The sequence below is a fragment of the Pelecanus crispus genome, chromosome 2 (assembly GCF_030463565.1).
Source record: "Pelecanus crispus isolate bPelCri1 chromosome 2, bPelCri1.pri, whole genome shotgun sequence".
NCBI lineage: Eukaryota > Metazoa > Chordata > Aves > Pelecaniformes > Pelecanidae > Pelecanus > Pelecanus crispus.
Genome location: NC_134644.1, coordinates 152,769,729 through 152,791,697, shown reverse-complemented (window position 1 = coordinate 152,791,697; position 21,969 = coordinate 152,769,729). Strand labels below are relative to the sequence as shown.

The 21,969-nt window shown below is 36.3% G+C and overlaps 1 protein-coding gene across 27 annotated transcripts in view; it reads right to left on the bottom strand.

Annotated features, from left to right (window-relative positions):
* The window catches only part of RIMS2 (regulating synaptic membrane exocytosis 2), a 496,337-nt gene that overhangs the window by 378,409 nt on the left and 95,959 nt on the right, over nt 1–21,969 (bottom strand). For 14 of the 27 annotated variants that reach the window (XM_075728350.1, XM_075728351.1, XM_075704493.1 and 11 more), the window contains one exon: nt 15,921–16,131. In XM_075728350.1, the coding sequence (XP_075584465.1) occupies nt 15,921–16,131 (211 nt within the window). Of the gene's footprint in view, nt 1–5,067; nt 5,080–15,920; nt 16,132–21,969 lie in introns of all 27 variants that reach the window. The other 13 variants (XM_075728355.1, XM_075704496.1, XM_075728363.1 and 10 more) reach the window with 1 other exon arrangement.

Below are 21,969 nucleotides of genomic sequence, written 5' to 3'. Positions count from 1 at the left end.
AGGTGAGAAAGCTGTAGGGCACTGTGGAGGTACGGACCTGCAACACAGATGGTTTAGAAACAACAGGATTCTTGGTAGGGCCCAGGAACTGTTCAGAATGCCATAAGTAAAACGAGAAAAACTTTCTCTTTTGTTTAACAGTGAAATTTCCACAAAATGACGGGAAGCATTCTCACCACCACCTTGGTCTCTCCTGAGTGGAATAATAATATTCATTACTCTGGAACATGGTGAAGGAAAACTGGGGAATAGGAAGTTTTAACTGCAGCAAGACAAAGGGAGGGAGAATAATGCCCAATGATAATTGCTTTTGATCTTTTCTAATGTAATTTTATATAGAATTGTTTTACGAGACTAATTTGCTAAAAATAACTGTCATTGTCTGAACTCTGTCTAGGAATCTCAAAAATTATTAAAATTTGATTTAATGTTAAAGTTCAAGTAAAATTCCAAAGTCAGTCAATTTATTAGGGAAATTAACATAGGAAATTATTCAGTAAATACATTCGATTCTGAATTTGCTTAGAGAAGTCTTTGAGATGACTTTATCAAAAAAAGATTGTGCAGCTTCTTAAGACTGGTGAAGGTGGAAGACTTGATTTTTAAAGACAAGCTATTTGTCCGTGTCTTAAGTATTTCAATAACATTACAAAGGTAGAAGACTTACTGCAAGGAAAGCGTTAAATGTTTTATCCAGTTGCACAGGAAATAAAGACAGAACAAGGACAAAGTTCCCTAGCATTGCTCCTCAGGTTTATCCTTTACGGAATTATAAACAGTTCCGTTGAAGGCTTTGATTTACCTGTACCAGTTTAAAACAGATTCCCCCAAAACAACTTCCTGAACCCACTAAAGGAGATGAAAGAACAGAGAAAGTATCAGAACCTCTGAAAGCCAGGCCACTGAATTGCCCATTTCATGTCACTTTAAAACTTGTCACTTGAAAAGGCACTTGGAACACATGAATTTATGTATCTAACTCTCAAATATCCATAACTAAACACTGTACATGGATTTTATCAAAGTTTTTAAAAGCCAGATCATGACCAGCAAGAGAAGTGTTTAATTGATTATGCAGAAATATAACTATGAAAACAAAATCTATTCTTCCAGTTTGACTTACAGGTCTGTGTTAGAATCTGTGAAATTAATACTGAGTAGTCCAGTCTTTCTACTCCTCTGATGGACTCCAGATCAGGTTCCAGGGCCATCAGTGTTTTCTCAGGAAACTATTCTTCCTAGCACTGAATGAAGGGGATGCAAGAAAATTAATAAGACTTCCTCTCGCTAGCAGGAATATAAAGGAATTGCTGTTTCTCTGAAGTCCCCTCTCTCCTTCAGCTTTTAACAAAACACATTTCTCTATATCATAAACACACATATACATAACCTTTTTGCTTCATTTGACTCTGATTTTATGAGAGACAATGAGCAACCATATCCTAACTGCTGGGATGGAGTCAAAAAAAAAACCAAACACCCACCTTTTACTGTCAGCAACAGGCATTGTCTAATCCACAGAGATTTTCCCTCTCTTTCAAACAGGGTAGCACTGACCTAAACAACATTTGCTGCAAATAATATTTCCATGTAATTTAATTAAATTGCATCTAACTTGAAACATAAAACTAGTCTTTTTATCTCTGTACCTGAGACAGTTATTAAGCAAAGAATAAGAAAACGAACACTTGAAAAACAAAATATGAATTGATGTATTTAAACCTCAAATGTCCTTAACTAAACACTTTATAGGGATTTTATCAAAGTTTTAAAAGCTAAATCATGACCAGCAAGTGAAGGAACCTAAATCAGAAGGAACCAAGTTTTATCCTGCCAAGTGTTTCAAAAAACTTGCTATATTAAGTTGCTTGCTTACTTGTTTTCTTCAGAAATACCAGTGATTACTTTAAAGCCACTGCCTCCAAGAAAAGGTACACAGTATATAATTTCATTTAAATTCAGGATAATATTCAGTCAGAATTAAAAAAAATATTCTACTACTACTTCATTTCCTACTATTTGCAATGAGGATATGTTTTACACAAACTGTACTGCATTTCTTAGTTCCTCATCTTTTCAATCACACCTTCCATGATTTTCAATTATATAGCCATACAATTTCACTATTCTAGCTAATGGTGTTCCTCATTTTAATAAAGTTATTTGGTTAGGAATATAATTGTCAAAATCTAAGCAAAAGGAAGATGATCCTGTGAATCTTTGTTTTGAAATAAACTTCATTTTGATCAGCCTTAATTGACTCTGGTTTCTCAAAGAGCATTCCTCTACTTCATAGTCACATTTTGATTGAATAATAGTGACACAAATGCAGGAAATCCTTTAAAATGTATCTTTACTGCTTAAAGAAAAAAAATCCAGAAGACAGAAAAAAATGGCTAATCACACTGTTTTTCAATTAAAAAAATCAACTGTTTGCGTCTCAGAGATGATCTTACTCTTTTATAACTTAACCAATTATTTCTTTCTGGCACATCTGGGTCTCCACTTTGCAAAAGTACTTCTTTATATACTGTGATACCAGACTAATGAAGAACTGGGACATTCATTAATCATTCCCACGCTCTGTGTGGGAAAAGACACAGTGAGCTTTATACTCCAAAGTGGTATTAGTATGTAATATAAGTTGTCTTCTGTGCATGGTTAATGGTACAACTACAACATTACAACACAGTCAGAATTCACGTCCAATTCCATTCCCCACCACCATAAATATCACCAGTAGACTGTTGTGTGATTGTCCCAATCATTCAACACCTTGTGCTGTCCCAGCTTTTCCCTAAAGTCTTAATCTTTATCAAAAGATGTGACAAGATTTCTACAGGGGACATACTAAAATGTCTTTCTACTCTCTAACTCTTCACAGACCTGATGCTTTGAATACACCTCATTTTCCAAATCCATGCTTTTAACTGGGTCAACATACCACCTACAGTCACCAAGTATCTATAGCTCTATCTAGGAGCACTGCAGATTGAACTTGCCATTCTATGGTTACAAAATAGAGAATACGCCTCTTAAATACTGAAATTCACATGTTCTCTGATATGCTAACACTGGAAAATGAAGGATAACCAGTTACATTAAGGATTCTCTGAGTGGGTTAACCTACTGGTAAATGCTGTATCACACAAAATTAAAAAATTCTGTTTATACTGAAGTATCTGTTTTGATGGTATCTGCATACAATACACCAAGGTTTTTAACCTTACTGTTAGCACTAAAATAGCAAGGTGAATACCACTGCTGTCCCTACTTCACAATGTCTGTAGTCAAGAAAAAGTTGACCTAAAATATTTATTGTTCTTTCTGCCTTCATAACTTCTAAAACATCTATTTCAAAATCAGCAGAGACAGATACTACCTAAAGCGACTTGAGGCACTGTCATTATTTATGGAAAAGTCTAACTAGTCAATTAGCTAGAGAAATTCCTGTCCCTTCCCTCCTTAACACATGAACATGGTAAAACTAGATAATCATATAACCTTATTACTGTGACCTCCTTCACTCTTGTTTTTTTATTTTCCAGGTGAATTTAGTATTTGATACTCCTACAAAATAGATGAGTACCTCACAGACCTTAGTTGTTGGATTGTCTGTGGGAATACTGTTAGCTTGCATCAATTACAACATTATACTGAAAGGGTAAATTCTTCAAGGAGGAAATTGTTCCTTTTATTCATCTACCTTCTGTACTCTACAGCTACCTCTGTATTCTAGGAACTGGTGTTACTTCATGGCTTCTATGAGTTCACAGCCTTTCAATTGTGAAAAACTCTGATGATGTAGGCCAAAAGAAAACTATGTAACTCTCTAACAGACTGGGGCACCACTATGTGGCCCGCCACAAAGATCGCTTACCTGCTAGTGAAAACATACCCTAAATGGCAACAACAGCAGTTGGCTTACAACTTCTGTATGAAGCAAAGTATTTCTGAACCATACGTGTGAGTTAAATGTGAGCCTTGACACTGCTATCAGTAAGAAAAAAATACATTTATTGTAGGAAAAGACTTTGCTGTGTATACATTCACTAAATGCATATGAACACTAAAGAATTTCTTTACTCCATCTAATATAGGAACTTACTTGCCAAGCACTACAGGGCAAGTTGCTTTTGCAATTGCAATTCTTTAGAATACATTAGATTTTCACGGAAGAGCAGATTTACACTAGCTCAGGTAGTTTTCTCAATTCTGTTATGTAAAAAAAAAAAAAATCACATTTAATTTGGTAAAATATTGATATATCCAGGCTTATTCTCAAATTCAGATTTATGCTACCTTTTCTAAACATAGCTAAAATAAAATCAGATTAAAGTATTTACTGTAGGTGTAATATCAGCAAGACGAACACAGTGTCAGTGACATGCATACTGTCTAACGTTATTTCAACATTATGCTCAATACAATATGTGCACTACATTTTAGGAATGCCTACATACCATTTAATTTAGAAAATAATTTATACATTAGTGGATAACTCTATGACTTTGCTGGCATATTCCTAAATGTTTAGAATAAATATGTTTTCTTAATGTTTACTGGTATCTAATTGTATTGTCATTAAAAATCAAAACTGAACTACCATGCTAAAAAAAAATTATAAGCTAAAATGTTGAGTGCATACATATCAATGATACAAACATGACTACCACAGGGTGCAAAATTTTTTTTGATAACTTTATGCCACTTTGACAAAATTCACTTGTATTTTTGTAAGAGAAACACCTATGAGACCATTACCTATTTAATTTTTTTAAACTGTGCACATATCATATTGCAAAACTAAAAGAAAAGTAGGGGCATGCTCACAAAAGCTGCAAACAGAGAGGAACATCATGCATACTGTTCACAACAACTAACATTATTAGTAAGTTATCTGAAGCTCAAGTAAGCCTTTCATGCCGAACATTGCTTTCATTTTAGTGACAGTAACTCCCCTTGCCTTCAGCAGGAATTACACCTATGTAAATGAAAGCAAATGTAGGCCAGGAAATAAGTCTACCTATAAAAGAAAAGAACTTTAGACAGAAAAAAGGCTCTAACCACTTTGTCCTCCTGGAGTTCATATCCACGAAAGCAAGAAAGAAAGGACAGAAAAAAGACAAAGAAGGAAAGAGTCACTTTCATTTTGAAAGCAAGCAGTAGTATTTGTTAGTAAAATAAACAAACAAATATGAAAGGAATTAGTATTTATCTTTCTTATTTCCCCAGTGGTGAAGAAGATCTAGTGAAAAATATGTCATTTTAATAATTTTCTTAATCCTTTCATGGGTGAAATTGAGACAATTTTATATAACAAAGACATTATTTGTACAAAAAAACTGCACAAAGAAAATTATTTTCATAAAAATAATTTGGGAGTCATGTCCAAATTACCTTAATAAAGCAAATGGGGCATCTCATAAAAAGGATGCAGAATTTAGCTCTACATGCCTCGGACCCCAGTATTGCAAATGATTAGCATGCATCAACCCTTTGCACCTGCAAAGAGTGCAGTGAAATGAAGAATGTTTGTTTGTTACAGCCAGATATAGGGTATGCATAATGGCGTAACTGCATGTTAGTCACTCAACAGATCTTTAAAATACTAGAGTTTTAAAGCATAAGGAGACAGGTTGTTACAAGTGTTTACTGCATGTCATGTCAGTTCTATATCATTTATACCTTCTTTTTCATACCCATGAATATTAAATACAAACATTCCCATTGATTATTATTTTCAGTGAAGGAATTGTCTTTTTAGCTGTCTAAAACTGTAAATGGAATAATACTTTAGAAAACGAAAATATTCAAAATGCTTTCAGTCAAAACTATTCCCCATTTTTGTGAATGATGAATGATGATTTTTTTCTGGTACCTTAATTTCACATGCCAATACAGAGACTAAATCTAGGCATGCAGTTAAGCACTTAGCCATGTTGGAAATACAACTGCTCACCAAGAAAGGGTGACAACTCATTTTATAGCTTTGTTGTTCAGATACCTATATGACATATAACTTTTTGCTCCTGTGCTCTTATAGAAGTTTTAGGTTCCCCCCAATACTGGAGACACAAAAAACGGGAGAGAATACAACAACCAAGACAGGGCACTAAAGCACACAACATACAAGGAGAAGCTGAGGGAGATAGGCTTGTTTGGCCAAAAGAAGGCTGGGGTAGGGAAGGGTGCAGGAAGAGGGGAAATACTTGCATTCTTCAGTTACTTAAAGGTGAGCCATAGGGAAGACAAAGACAGAATTTTCTTGAAGATGCAGCTAATGGACTGTCAAGGGATTGGATTGGATATAAGAAAAAAAAAAAAATCACAAGAGTGCTTAAGCACTGAAAGAGGCTTGCCCAAAGAGGTTACGGATTCTCCATCCGTGGAGATTTTTACAACTCAGTTGGACAAGATCCTGAAAACCTCATCTGACTTTGAAATCAATCCTGCTTGGAGCAGGAGATTGGTCTAGATAACCTCCACAGGTCCCATCTGACCCAGCTTATTCTATGATCCTATGTACAGTGGTAAAAGATTAAAGTATTTTCAAAGATACTACAGGTTTTAGTGGCATTCTCAGTTATACAAATAGCAAACAGCATTGAAAGCTGCCTAAATCACAGGACTTCTAAGCATTATCACTCCGTGTGCAGAGACATACTTATCTGCACAGCATCAGGAGCTCTGCTACTTTCCTAGCAGGGCTTCCTGTCCCACTGTGGTAAGAATGGCAGTAGTGCTCATAGATATTTTGAATGGAAACATCTAGTGCCTCAATTTCTTATCCTCACCTCTGAAGAAATATACTCTACTATGCAAGAAGGGCATAATCCGTAAGTGGGTATTTTTAGCACAGAGGCTAAGAAATTTTTTAAATTGTAAATGCTTGATTAGGTTGCTTTCTCAGTGAATGTCTCAGTGAATGCTGTAAGTAACAGCACAGAAGAGCAATTAAGTCAGCATAGTCCAGCTCCTTACTTTAAGGATGCAGACAGCAATTCAAAATAAAATTTTAAAACGAAAGAACTTGAGAAAATTAAATAAACTCCAACAAGACACAGCAGGTAAAACAGCACATGACAAAGATAAAGATTTTAAATACCTTAAACTGAAGAAAAAAGTAAAGGCAGAAGGTTTCACCAAAAAACGTGAAACAGACACAGTAATATTTCAAACTAGAAAATAGGAACATTAAAACAATCGATAATGAATGAAAAATGTAAATATTAAGTAGAAGAGGTTAAAACTTATACAAAGGTTTAAAAGGGGCAAGATCCTTAAGAAAACAAATTTTGAGATGAAAAGTATCTTTATTATTTGATTTTTTTATCATATAGCTTAGCTTACTGTTCTACGTGACTGGGCTGACTATTCTTTAGAGCAGGATTACCTGTTTCTAGCACAGTCCTTAATATCTTAATAACTTTTCATGTCTTCAGTTTTGACTTCTGTTTTTCCTATTCTGCACTGCACCACTAGCCCTGAAATTTTAAAACAGACTCTAAAGAAGGCCTATAATATTTCAAGAAAATGCTTAGAAGTTGTGTTATTTCATTATAATTTTCATTACACAAGGCCCATAGTTTGGTCATTTGATGACACGTAGTATTACGTGTAGTATTCTCGTCAAAGATACACACTGAAGCATGGGAAAAAAGGCAACAAATACAAGTTGGAACATGGGAAATTCAGACTACATATAAGGAAATTTTTCTTCTTTTTTTTTTTTAATCATGAGAGTGGTCAAGCACTGGAACAGGTTGCTCAGAGTGGCTGATGAATCTCCATCCCTGAAGATGCAAAACTCACCTGGGCAAGGCCCTCTGAAAAGTCATATAATTCGACATTCTTTGAGCATGAGGCTGGATGAGATGACCTCCAGAGGTCCTTTCCAGCCCAATTATTCTATGATACTTTTTCCTCACTCATGAAGAAAATCTAGCTATTTTACTCTTTTTAAATAACTTTCTCCTACATACAGTACACCTGCATATTTTTAAACATTCTGTTTCATCATTCATATGGATTTCTTTCCCAATTTTATCTCTATTCCAAAAATAATGACTAATATAATTTATCCATTGTCCTGACTACTTTTATGCTGTTCTAACATAGTATTCCAGTCTAGCCAAATTGTAAGCGATAATTATATATAGGAAATTGTACCTATTAATTTTTCTAATACTCTTCTGCAAACACACAAAGGATCTGCACCTCTTTATGCTATGAATTATGTTCTAATCTATTTTTTGTCACTCAGTAGTTTTCACCCAAGATATGCGGATTTTTAAAACACTTATGAGGAGTAAAACCATAATAGACAGGAAGAAATGTAAATTCATACAAGAAAAGTAAATTCAAATGACAACATAATGAAGTGTACACAGAAAACAGTAATAGAGACAACTCAGAAATAAAAAATTTAAAAGACACAAACAACCTCTCACTACAACACTGATACATATTTTAGAAAGGACGGTTTAAGAGTTTTGAGAAAGTTTTTATAATACCTACTCTTGTGCCACAAGGTTCTAATGTTAGAAACTATTGGCTAATAAATATTGATCTGGTAATACTGTTCTGTTCCATCACTGTGCCATTTTGCCAAATCTTAATTTGTGTTCAAATCAAGAGTTTCCGAAAACAAAACTTAACTTTAATCACTGTCCTGGTTTCGGCTAGGACAGAGTTAATTTTCTTCCTAGTAGCAGGCATAGTGCTGTGGTTTGGATTTAGTAGGAGAAGAATGTTGATAACACACTGATGTTTTAGTCGTTGCTAAGCACTGCTTATGCTAGTCAAGGACTTCCCAGCTTCCCATGCTCTGCCAGGTGCACAAGAAACTGGGAGGGGGCACAGCCGGAATAGTTGATCCAAACTGACCAAAGGGCTATTCCATACCATATGACGTCATGCTCAGGGAATAAACTGGGGGGGGGGGGGGGGGGTGGCCGGGGAGCAGCGATCGCTGCTTGGGAATTGTCTGGGTATCGGTCGACAGGTGGTGAGCAATTGCATTGTGCATCACTTGCTTTGTATATTATTAGTATCATTATTATACTGTTACTATTAGCATTACTATTTTACTTTATTTCAATTATTAAACTGTTCTTATCTCAACCCAAGAGTTTTTCTCACTCTTACTCCTCCGATTCTCTCCCCCATCCCATCGGGGTAGGGGGAGTGAGCAAGTGGCTGCATGGTGCTTAGTTGCTGGCTGGGGCTAAACCACGACAATCACAGAAAAGCTAAAACACATACTAAATGCATCCTAAGATTGTAAGCAAGGAGAAAATACCAACTCACATTTCCTAAAACCTCAGACCACATTAGTGAAAATCATGGCTAATTGTCATGTACCAAAGATATTACCAGTAGAGAAGTCTCTCTCTTTCTGTTAGCTCAAGTGATAATCCAAAGTACAAGCACCACTTAGGCAACGCTTAAAATAATATATATATGTATTTATAAACTATATATTAAAATAGGATGAAAGATTTTTCTCAGAAATTAATGTCATAATGCAGAGTATCAAACACTTCACCATGTAAGCGTAAGCTTTCCAACATGAAGCAGTAATCCCAAAAATTGGTGGCTTTGAAAGGGCAGTTAAGACTCCAAATCCTGTCATTCACACTGTGATCATAACAGTAATCAAGACTTGGTTCACACAATCTACCTATGCTGAATAATCTCCAGGATGAAAAGTGTCTTTTTAGAAATAATCTATGAAATATAAAGGTATATGAACTTCAAGACAAGCCATCATGCTTTACTAAACACCTAAGACTACCTTCAGCCTCTCAGCTGCCTCCCCCACATGGCTGTCAAACATTCTTGAGTTCATAGCTGTACAATGCAAGTAGTGACATGACTGGCCATATGAGAGACAGTCTAGTCAGTCATTTCAATAGCAAAGACATTTAAGAAATTATTCAATTCAGTTCTCAAAGAACTGATGCTAAAAGAGCAACAAATTGGTCAGACTTCAGCGGTATTGTCCTGTTGCACGTGAAAATGCAAGTATATTTTAATATCAGTTTTATGGCGAAAGGCCTTAATTCCATGAATATTCAGACACACAGAAATGTTAGCAAAATGACTGGAATTCCAGTCCATACTCAAAATAAATGTAGAATGAGTCATTATCTACACCTTATCCTTTAAAAAAAAAAAAAAAAAAAAATCTGTTAGAAGGTCAATCTGGCATATGTGTGAGCCAAAGCCTCTCTTCAAGACAGCATTTTTTTCACCTTAAGTGCCTAAAATTATCAGTTTGTCTAAAAGTATCAGTTCTTCATTGTGTCAGGATCCTAATACCCTCTAAGGTTTTTGAAAGCTATGAAACAGAGTGAAGAGTTCAAACATACCTAACCTCTGTTGAAATTGAGACCATCATCTGCTGTTTAATGAGATTCAAAACAGCTACCAAATGAAAATAGTTTCAAATAAATAAAATTAATAACAGAAATAGTTTGTGCAGTTGTCATTTGAAGGGAATGATCATATCCACATAGTTTGTATTAAAATCACAAGGTTCTTCTGAAGAATCAAGAGAACCCAAGGTGTCAATACGGAAATGCAGATTCCAAATATCATTTCTGCTCGGCATCAGTTTGCAAGAAAAGCTTACATGCTGGAAAGGAGCAACATCTCCTGGTTCAAAATGATAGTTGTGGCAAGGTTTTTACTCTTAGTATTAAATGCAGCAATTTGAAGTGTTTTGCTGGGACAGCACGCTACTTCTATACTGTCCAGGCACAAGCAGGGTCAGCAGCTTGGCCAGGGCCACAAGCAGGGTTCAAAGGGTGACATGACAGGCTGCCCAGAGAGGTGGTGGAGTCACCATCCCTGGAGGCGTTCAAAAAACGGGTAATGTGGCACTTGGGGACATGGTTTAGTCTAGTCTACCCTTGATTGGCTTAGAGTAGACTTGGTAGTGTGGGTTAATGGTTGGACTGGATGATCTTAAAGGTCTTTTCCAACCTAAATGATTCTATGACTCTATGACGCAGGCCATGCCCTCACCTACGGGGTTGTGTCCCACAGCACACAGGCAAGGGGAGCAGGGTAGGGCCCAGGACTGTAACTAGGGTCAGCAAAGAATCCAGGTCCCGAGCAGGTCCGTGGTAACGAGGCAGAGCTGAGTCCAGCCGGGAAGCCAAGCCTACGGATTCAGGTCAGCAAGGGACCCAGACAAGCAGCAGCATGGCTCATGCAGGGACCAAGGCTGAGTGACTGAGCTGAAAAGGAGCTCCCATGTGAGGAGCTGGAGGTCCTCCTGCAGCCCCTTTTCACACAGCTATTTCCCCAAGGCTGATCCCAGGTTACAGCTGCACCACATCAGAGCTGCCCGTGAGAACAGGCAGCCAAACCCCATCTGGGGAAGGAGTGGGGAATGGTACTAAGGACCATGATGTATACTAGCTGAACTGTAGTCCTGGTAAGTTTGGGTATAACTTTTGAGAGAATAAAGAGGCTGATCACCTCAAATAAAATGGAGCTGATCATTGTTTAGAGATGTCTTAACGATCATAGGTGTTCACTATGGCATTAAAATTGTTCTGGGATATTAAGGACCAGATTTCAGATTGGAAGTCTTTGATATATTTGATAATACAAACTCTATTCCATTAATTGAGAGACTGAGATGTGAAATTCATCCTAATTAGAAGGATAAAGCTTACAGCCTCTGATTGCGAATTTACAACTTCTAAATAAGAGAGTCTTTGGAATAATTTAGCAGCTGACTTTCCTTTCCTTCAGAGATACTTGTACTGAGATTCTCCAGAAAGATGAACACAGTTGTAGGTTATCAGATTTTACAGGAGTTACATGGAATAAACGGAAAAGAAAACAACAACAAAAAAAAAAACACACTTGGTTTAGAGAAACACTTTCCTCAAATTTGCAATGTCACATGTCTTTTCTAGAGAAATGCAGAATCAAACCATGTCTTCTAAGGACCAACTTATTTGTATGCAATAGGAAATCATTGAGTTTATCCCAAATCCTAGTGACTTAGAAATCCTGGTTGTGACAGACATTCTTTGGTGCTAAAATTTTGGTTTGTGACTCCATACGGATGGTTACACTGCAAGTCCTGCAGTTAGAATCATTCAACAAAGAGAACTTGATGAAAATCAAACACAGCCCCAGAGAAATAACCAGAATGCAAAGCTTTCACAGAACCAGAGGGAGCTGAGAGAAGTTCCCTACTTATACTTTGCGTGTTTTGCACGCAGTTGCTGGGTCCTGTAAAACAACTGAGAATCTCTTACTTTCCATGCTCAAAACAAAGAGAGAAGGATGGTTCAGTGGCTGCAAGTGATAGCAGTTGCCAAACACCCTGAAAGAAGGTATTCAGCATGCATCAAATTAGATTTTCAGACAGGCATAGTTTTCTTCCTCTACAAGTGAAATGTTGTTTTACCAAACCAGCATTCCAAGCTGTTGAAATTTATATTCACACACAATTTATATGCACACAAAGTTGTATCTATCTGGAAGCTGTATTTGTCCAATATTTTAGCATGTAAATTTCTCAGCTGCATAAACCTCATTCTGCTGTCTACTGCCTCATTCAGTGTGCCTTTCCCTATATAAATTGGTATATAATTAAAAAAAGAACAGTAGTATATTTTGTATATCAGTGGTACCTATATTACTGAGAACAATTATTGCTTCCTGTCACGTGATTTACTATTTCAGTTTTAATCAATCTGAAATTGTTCATAAACATAAAAGATGACAGTTCAAGGTCCCTTACCCCCATGACATTTAAGCCCTATCCTGGCTGAATACTCTATTCACTAAGACAGTAAGCAGTACAGAAGCAGCAGTACCACCATTATCCATTTTATTTGTTTGATCTAGAAGGAGCTCCAACATAATGATAATTTTTGTACAACCTGAGCTGAATTTTAATGCCTATATTTCAGGCACTGTAACTAAACTGAAAAAGGAATAAATTATCCAATCATTCTGAGAATTCTAATCCAATGATCTGACAACAGTCAAACATTTCCATGCTCTGCTCCTACTCATGACCATGAACTTTGTAATCAGTAGTCCTCCTTGTGACCTTTGAAAGAGAAGTGTTCTTTGCAATTCTGCATCTTCTGCGATGCATGCTGCTACACTGGTCTACTAAACTATTCAGTAGCAGAATCAGGTGTAAATGGCATGAATTTTGCTTGAAACTTGATATTACGAAAAAGATCACAAACAGATCAAACAGCTCCATCAAAGAACATTTCAGACAGTTTAAGAATCACCTTATATAAGGTCCAAAGCAGACATATATAACCTGTCAAAAAATTTCTACAAAGACCAAAGAAAATCTAGCAAAGTTAAACCAGGAAGTTATTAGAAGTCATCCTTCAAGAAGTTGAATTTGAATCCATTAAGGAAAATGGAAAAGAACAAATTCTGGTAAATTGTGGTAGACCAAATATTATTTTCATGGAATAATATGTATAGGCATAAAAGAGATCATTAATAGGAGACTGCCACAGTCTGTATGAATTAAATCTTTTGTATTCATGCTCACAGTTATTAGAGAGATACTTACTCTAGAATATTATTTTATGCAGAATGAATCGGAGGATATACTCCAAACTGACATTTCAGAAAGAGAAGCTATGAAGTGAGTCAACAAAAAAAAACAGTAACAAATTTTTAAAATCAGATGATATTCAGTGTAAACCTGCTTTTAGTTTTAGCTCAAGTCTAAAATACCTATTAACTGTAATACAGAGTCTTTCATTGACAAGAAGAATAAAAGGTGGCAAATATGATGCCAATTTATTCATTTTTAAGGAATTTCAGCATTAGATCAACTGAATAATTGACAAGTGAGTCTGACATCCACATTGGACAAATTTGTAGAAACCAAACTAGAGAATAAAATTAGAAAGCATATTAATAAATTACAATAAAATGTGGAAAAGACAGAATGGCTTTAGTAAAGGGAATTCATGTCTGTTACATGTATTAGAACTCCTTCAAGGAGTCACAGAGAAAGTGAGTAAATGGAATTTATTCATACTGCTGAATTGGGCTTCCAGGCTTTTAAAGAATTTGAGCTGCCATGGAATAGGAATAAATTCATCCATGAGAAAACTTAGTTGATGAGAAGACAAGAAGAAAAGAACAGGAATAAACGGTCAGGGTTTTTTAAGGGAGAGGTATCACCAGTGAAGACTCACAGGGGATCTGTCTAGAGATGCTCTGTCCAGCATATTAATAAATTATCTAGAACAGAAATGAATGAGAGACAGAAAAGCTTATTTATCACACTAAATTATCAACAGTAGTAAAAAAAAAGGCAGCTGAGAGGAGTTGCAGAACAGAGTCATAATACTGAATGGAGAAGTTGGCTTACAGAAAGACAGGTTTAGGTTAGACAGTAAGAAAAGCTTTCTGTGGTGAGGATGGTGAAGCAGTGGAACAAATGACCTAAGAGGGTGTGGAAGAATCTCAGAGGAAATCTGTCAAAAGAAGTCAGACAAATATCTGCCAAGTTCACATGATCCATCCCAAGGACAGTCTAAATGACATATCAGAACATTTTATTAGGACATGAAGCCTTCCTCCTACTGCACTTTTTCTATGTTTCTAAGTATGTAGACATAATGAGTCAAATATCTGTCCTGACTGCCTTTTATAATCAGATTAAATTAATACAGGAATTATTGTATCTCTTATTACCGGCAACATGATTTAGCTAGTTATAAAAAAACCAATTAGAATATGTGAGCTTACTGAAGACAAAATTTTAAAATTAACAAAATCCAAAGTAGTTTGAGAGATTTACACACAATATCAGATACTGTAATCATCAGCAAATAGCAGATTATTTTATACTTTGTCAATCAAAAACTTGAATCCATTATTTAAGCCTACCTTTCTATCTTGAACAAAGAAATATATAACATTTATACCATTGCCTCCTACTTTCCAAAAGATTAAGATAATATTTGCAGATTGTATGGTATTGCAATGAACATATTACAGAAAAAAAAAACAGATTTATGGAAATAAATTATACTGAAAAATGATTATATTAATAAATATTAAATTATTAAATTATTGTGTTGGTTTACAAAAGATGTTTCCACAAAAGACTAGTATAAGACGTCTTAAGTATTGTCATGAATATTCTACAAGTATCTGTCAGAATCTGAAAAAGGCATGTGTGTCAGATATAAACTCTTTATCTAAAGTGTTGAATAAACTGATCCGAGAACTGTTTTCTGTGATTACCTCAGTTTTGCTGAACTTTTTACTCTATGATCCAACTTTTTAAAAATTGACTGCTTTTTTTACCTGTTGTTGTACAATAAAGACCAGTATACTAGCTGTAACTCTATATTGTTAATGCATTTAATTTTTTCCTAAAAATATTTTGATGTTTGTATGAATATTTATATGTACATATACATAATACATGTGCATATGTATAATAGATACTAAAGACTTAAAAGCTCTATAATATATTGTATATACTGTTCTAACACTAATTTTACAATAATCTTGTACAGAATAGCCTGGACAAGCAGAATAGAAACAAATCCTTGCTCTAACTTGTAGTAATCAGTGTCTTAATATTAGCATCACTAGATCACTAAATATACCTCCCTGTCTCCAATCCTCCAATCAAAGAATTGCACTTTCATGAGTCTCTTAGTAGAAATGTAGCATGTATTAACTTAAAAGCCATAGTCACAAATCCACCTGTAAATGGAAATTATTTGAAATGAGGACAGATGTCTTAAAAGCCCCTAAAGTAGATATCATCACCTCCTTAAAGGAAATCTGTTTCAGTAGCTACATGTTTTGGATGCATAAGCCATGAATAAGAGCTACTGAGTTTAGGAGAAGCTTGCTACTAAACTTTCATAACTCCATACCTTATTTGACCGTAAAGACACTCTTCCTCCACAGCGCGCACAGAATTTAGTTTGGCAATATGAACAGTTATGGCCACAGCCATCAGCAAATTTTGTTTTGTGGCAGATGCCACAGGTTGGGGCGTCACCCTTCTGCTCCTGCTGCTGCTGTGATTCTTCACCCATCTTCTTCACTTGCTCCTTATACATTTCAAACTGCTGATGTAATTTTCTGCAAAAGAGAAGAGATCATTAACAGTTGTTTTATTTAAGCCCACAAATACTTTGCAATCACTAAATTGCAATCAATTTCAGAACACAAACCAGAGAGAAATACTGTAGAAAAGGAAATACATTTAATTTATGACAGTCCAGAAGATTAACGTTCAAGAATTACTTCTTTCTCATTATAACTAAACTCTAGGAAGAGGCCCAACACTGATTACATGCAGCACGCAGTCCAGCTGTTACAAAGAGAAGTAACTTTGTGTTTGAATGTGACCAGCTGTTAGCTGCAAATACAACAGTAGGAAACACGGGCTGAGTGATCCAAGAGCCCATGGCACTAGACGATTAACTGGTTAATAGCAGGAAAAAAAAACCAACTAATTCATTCTTCCAAGCGTACTTTTACCTAATTCCGCCAGACAGATGCAAGTATCTTCTCTTGATATAGCTTATCTTCATTTATCCAACAATACTGCATAGAATAATGATTCTAAAATGCTTTTCCATCACTTTTCAAGCACTGGGTGCATGCCCGTAACAAGTTACATCAGCTTAACAAGTTATTATAGATCATTTAAGCCATTCATATCATTATATAGGTACTGCCATCTCATGCCAAATGTAAGGTAGAAGACTACCTTAGGTGTAAAATCGAGGGACAGTAGTTTAAGATACACACACTTATTTTACCTTGCATTTCCAGTGGACTAGGAGCACATTCAGAGTCAGCTGCCATGTCCCTAGAGAATTGCAGTGATTCTTACAGGCATGCTACTCCATTCATATTTCTGAGCCCACAATAATCAAATCTCCATATATAATAGTTAAAACTGTCTCGCTATGACCAAAGTTACAGACTTGTTTCGATAATGGCAGGTTTTTCTCAGAGTCCCTATTTCTGAAGGTAAATGGTATCATGGAAAATTTAATTTTCATAGTAAAAAGTTACAATTTTTTAGCTCCTGTAATTGCTGAAAAAAGCTGGAAAATGTGACATAACATATTGGAAGAGATTCAAATAAAAAGAGAAGACAAAAAGAACTTTGACTTCTCTTTTGCTTTTATGCTTGTGATTTAAAGGGGTCTGAAGAGTGGTCTTTAAATTCTTCCATGGAATTCAACCCACCTAATTTTGCTAATAGAGACTGTAAATTTTAGCAATCTAAAAATTGTTAATCTAACTTAAGCAGCTTTTTTAGCTCCCTGAGCAGACACAAGCAAAAGCCCCAAAATGAAGCATTTGCTATGAAACATTAAAATGGTATACTAAGCCAAAAAATTAAAAGTACAAAAGAGATTTATTTTTCTTTAGAATGATCCTTCCAGAGATTCTTGAGATGAGGTTATTAAGAAACACACATGAAGCCTACGACAGAACAAAGAATAACTTCCTGGAAAAAAAACTAAATCCAAGAGACCAACTTCCTTAATGCAGAAATATATCCTTTATATAGTGCAGATACAAATTAATGATACAAAATCATTTCATCAGATATAAATTAATGATACAAAATCATTTCATCAGAAGTGTCAGAGGCTCTTACCAAAACAATTGTTACACTGAGTCAGTTAAAAATTATCTCAATTATTGACCATGGATATTCACACATATGGCAAGAATTACTGGGATTGGCTTTGTTTTTTTCAGGAAAACTCCCCTAAGAATGTACTTTACATTATACAGTAGAGGAGTTGTAGGAACAAACAGGCAGCTTCGTCTCTCCGTCAGGCAGGCCAGGAGGCTGGCGGCATGCCTCTTCCTCTGTGTACCAAAATGCTGCCTGGAGCTCTCAACTGCCCCTAACCCTCTTCCAGGAAGAGGGAAAGCAGAGTTACTTCATGTTGCTTATGCATCATTTTTCTCATCTACTGGCTCTTGTCGCTTGATTTCAATTCCGAGTCCGCACACTGCCCTCCGGACACAGCAGTTGCATGTTTTTCTCTCACTTCCAGCCCTTCTCCCGGACATGCGTAAGCCTCCTGGCCCGTAGCAGAGCAGTGAGAGGGGCCGCGTCTCTGGCCGCCACGGAAGGACATGAGGGTCGTCACTGCCCTAACAGGCATTTATGGACTCAGGGGTAAGTGGCTTCCTCCGCCTTCTCCCTGGTTCAGAAAGAGTTCACTGTTCGACTGTTCTTTGTTGAACGGGGCAGGACACAAGTTAGTAATAACAAAGAGCTGAATGAAGCCGAGAACAAAATTTGGAAATCTGGAAACCTGGGGCACTCAATGTTTCACACTGACAACAGCATATAATTGGTAGTTGGTAGTCTGGCCCGTTTCCATCAATAACCCATGTAATCTCTGAGACCTTGCTTGACTTTTAATTTTGCCAAACATTGCATTCTTCATTTAAAGCATATTATCTATGCTGAACTTCAAGTTTATTTTAGGTTACATTCAGTTTTGTGGCTTCCTTATAATCTACCGCCTTTGTTTGTATGATTATTTGCTTACCAGTCTCACTGATGCATAAAAAGCACAAGGCTTTTGCCAATTCTTAAGCCTCATGTACTGAAATAATTTCACTTTTGTTTCCTCTTGGGTACAAGAATCTATGTAAAGGTCACAGTTTTTGCCTCAAAGTATAAACTTTTCAAGGTTATACAGAGTAGTTTTCTAAAAATCCTTCTTCTAGTAGCAAACAACTTGTCATCTGCCAAAATAGCTCATTATTACATCTTTTTCTGTTCCAAGAAAAATATTACATGTATTGATAGCTGTCAGAAAAAAACAAACACAGAAGACAAAAATCTATTAAATAATCAGTTACACACAATATGTGTTCTATTTACTGAGCAGAACCACTTGAGAGGAATATGCATACTTGAAACAAAACAAAATGTATCCATTTTAGGAATTCCGTAAGAAAACTTTCTGATCTATTTTATAGATTAATAATTATTTTTTTATCATCTAGCCTGCAAGGGTTTAAGCCAAAAACTAAACTAATAACATGCAGCAATAATTAGGGTTTAGAATAGGACAGTATTTGAAAGACAGTTAGTAAAAATTGTATAACTTATTTTTCAGAAAACACAATGCAAATAAAATTCCGTTTTGTTCAAGTTGTCTACGCTCATGTCTCTACTCAGAACATTGCTGCCTGAGAGGGCTCAGGAGTTCATTTACCAGGGAACTGAAAGTAACCAGTACCAAGGCAAACTTCAGAGCCTGGAGCTGAACTCAGGTATCCCAAGACTACAATTTCCAGTCCCTGTACTCCAGTGAGTTACTCTGTTAATGCTGGCCACTCTATAAAGTGGCCAAGATCCATGCTGCGAGACTGAAAAAACAGGCGCTGCAGATGAGCTGCATTTTAGGCCAAAATGTTTATCCATAATACAAATCTTATTCTTAGGCATGATAGGGTTTTTTTTGGTTGTAAACCCAGATAATTACATCAAACCATACAGTAACAGAACATTTAAGTAGAAAACCCAGCAATGCATATCCATAACCCTTATATATGTGTATGTTGACAATGGCCTCAATAGCACATGCCATCTATCTGTACTGATGCAAAATCTCTCTCCTTTTCCACATTGTTTCCAAAAATACAAGTATCCACTTTAATAACTGCTCTAAATTTTAGAGGAAAAGAGAAGTTGGTATGAGTTTATGCAAAGACCTAATGATAATGAAAAGTTAGGCTCGAAAATTGATACTTAAGTTCTGCTCATTTTCATCTCTCGTGAGAATGATTTCCCTGAATCACACTCATATCTGCTGGAAGTTACAGTGGTGAAGTTCATGAGGCTTATACGACTAGTCATGGCTTTTTTTGTACAGTCAAACATTGTATCCAAGACAGCTGCACAGAGGACTTTTCGGTGTCAAAAGCAACTGCTTGTAAGAGCTTGGATTGCTCTGTCAAGGTCAAGACATAGTTTCTACTGGAATACATGCTTTGTTCTGGAATGGAGTTAATTTAAATCTGCTTATTCTTGGTTCCCCATACCTTTCTGGAAATAAGAAATTCAATACCAATCAAAAAGCAGCAATCCGTGGGTTTCTCATGATCCATAAGCTACTGCCAAAGGCAATAAGAAAATCAAGTTCAGTAGTCTGATGTCTCTTATTATTGTCCAGAAGTTTTTATTTTCTCCTGTCCTCCAGAAATGCCCACAAAACTTTCAGCATTTTACCAAAAAAAGTCCTTAATAGTGACAAGAAATTCCAAAGTCATTCCTGCCTTCCAAAAGTTCATTTAAATGTTTCTGAAATTTCCAAAGCTGCTTAAAATCTGCCATTGGAAGGGTGACTGTTAAGCAAGTATCCAAGATGTTAAGGCCAGATGTAAGTGTAGCAGCCACTTCTCATTTCCTGGCTACACTTCTCTCAAAGTTTTATTACTGATTGTAGCCCATGCCTCATTTCTTATTACCAGGCACAGAGCACAGATGTGGCTGGAATCCAGGCTTCAAAAAGGGTTTGTTCACTTTCAGTTCTGCCAAGTCCATTCACTGAATGATTTTTCTGCCTGACGGCAACGACTACCTGGTAACATACAATGTTCTTCCCTGTACTGTATTAAACACTTAATGCTATCTACCTTTACAATAGTGCTAGCCAACCTGTCATCGAAAACACCCGCTTCTCTTCTGAATGGATACTGTTCTTACACATATAACCCCATGTGCTGGTAGAGGTTAGGAAACAACTGGCTGAACATCAGCTCTACTGATAAGAAACCCTGTAAAATAGTGTGGAAACAAAGCTATGAGCCAGTGGTGTGTGTGCTTTCATTACATATTGGACAAATTGCATATGGGTTACATTAGCAAGAGTATGAGCAGCAGACAAAGGGAAGTTATTTTTCTGCTTCAGTTGGCACTGGCAAGGCTGCACCTGGAATATTATGTCCAGACTGGGGTCTGCCAGTTCATGAGGGATGAAAAAAAAAAAAAAAAAAAATTGTCAGGGTCCCAGAGCATGTAATCTGCAAGGTGGGAATACAGGAGCTGGGTTTGTTCAATCCAGTGAAGGGGAATGGACTAAGGAGTGATCTAACACCTGCCTGAAACTAGCTATCTAATCTAAAAATTACAGGGCCAAATCCTTCTTGGTAGTCGCAAATCCAAAACAAGGGGCAAAAGGCACTATAAGGGCACACTGCGAGGTTCAGGTTGGACGTTAGGAGTTTTTTCACTAGGAGGTCAGTGCAGCGCTAGAACAGGTTGTCCCGAGAGGCTGTGGGATCCCCATCCCTGGAGGTTTTCAAAACTCACCTAGACAAAGCGCAAGCTGTCCTGATCTAGTGTTGGCAATAACCATGCTTTGAGTGGGAGGCTGGTTCAGAGGTCCCCTTCAAACAGCATTTCTGTGATCATGTACTAGACGATGGCTTTGTGGAATAAGACAAGAAATATGAAGTCTAAACCCAAGCAGAAATGTAGGGAAAAGTATTCAACAACAACTATTTGGCTCAGCAGTGCTGAAAAAAGAAGACGTGACTTAACTTTTACCAATATGTATATAAAAAAAAAAAAAAAAAACCACTTCTTCTTGCTTTTTGTGAACTACTGTGAAAATAGTTAACTTTCTCAAAGTTGGACCAATGACCTCACATGTATTTTCAGCTCCATGTAATGCAATGGGCAGAAAACCTTTGAGTTTATGCTTTCATACTGATGTGTGGAGGCTACAAAAAAGTCATTTTTAAAAAAAAAACACTATGTTCTGCAATGCAAAATAGAACTTTTCTTAATCACCAAATGAGTCCTGACAGTATTTGACTGAAATGAGAAAGGGCTCCATATAAAACTCCTCTTTAGAAGATGATTATTCTACTTTTAAGTCTAGCAGACAAAGAAAAGTTATTAAGCAATTAAAGGCTCAA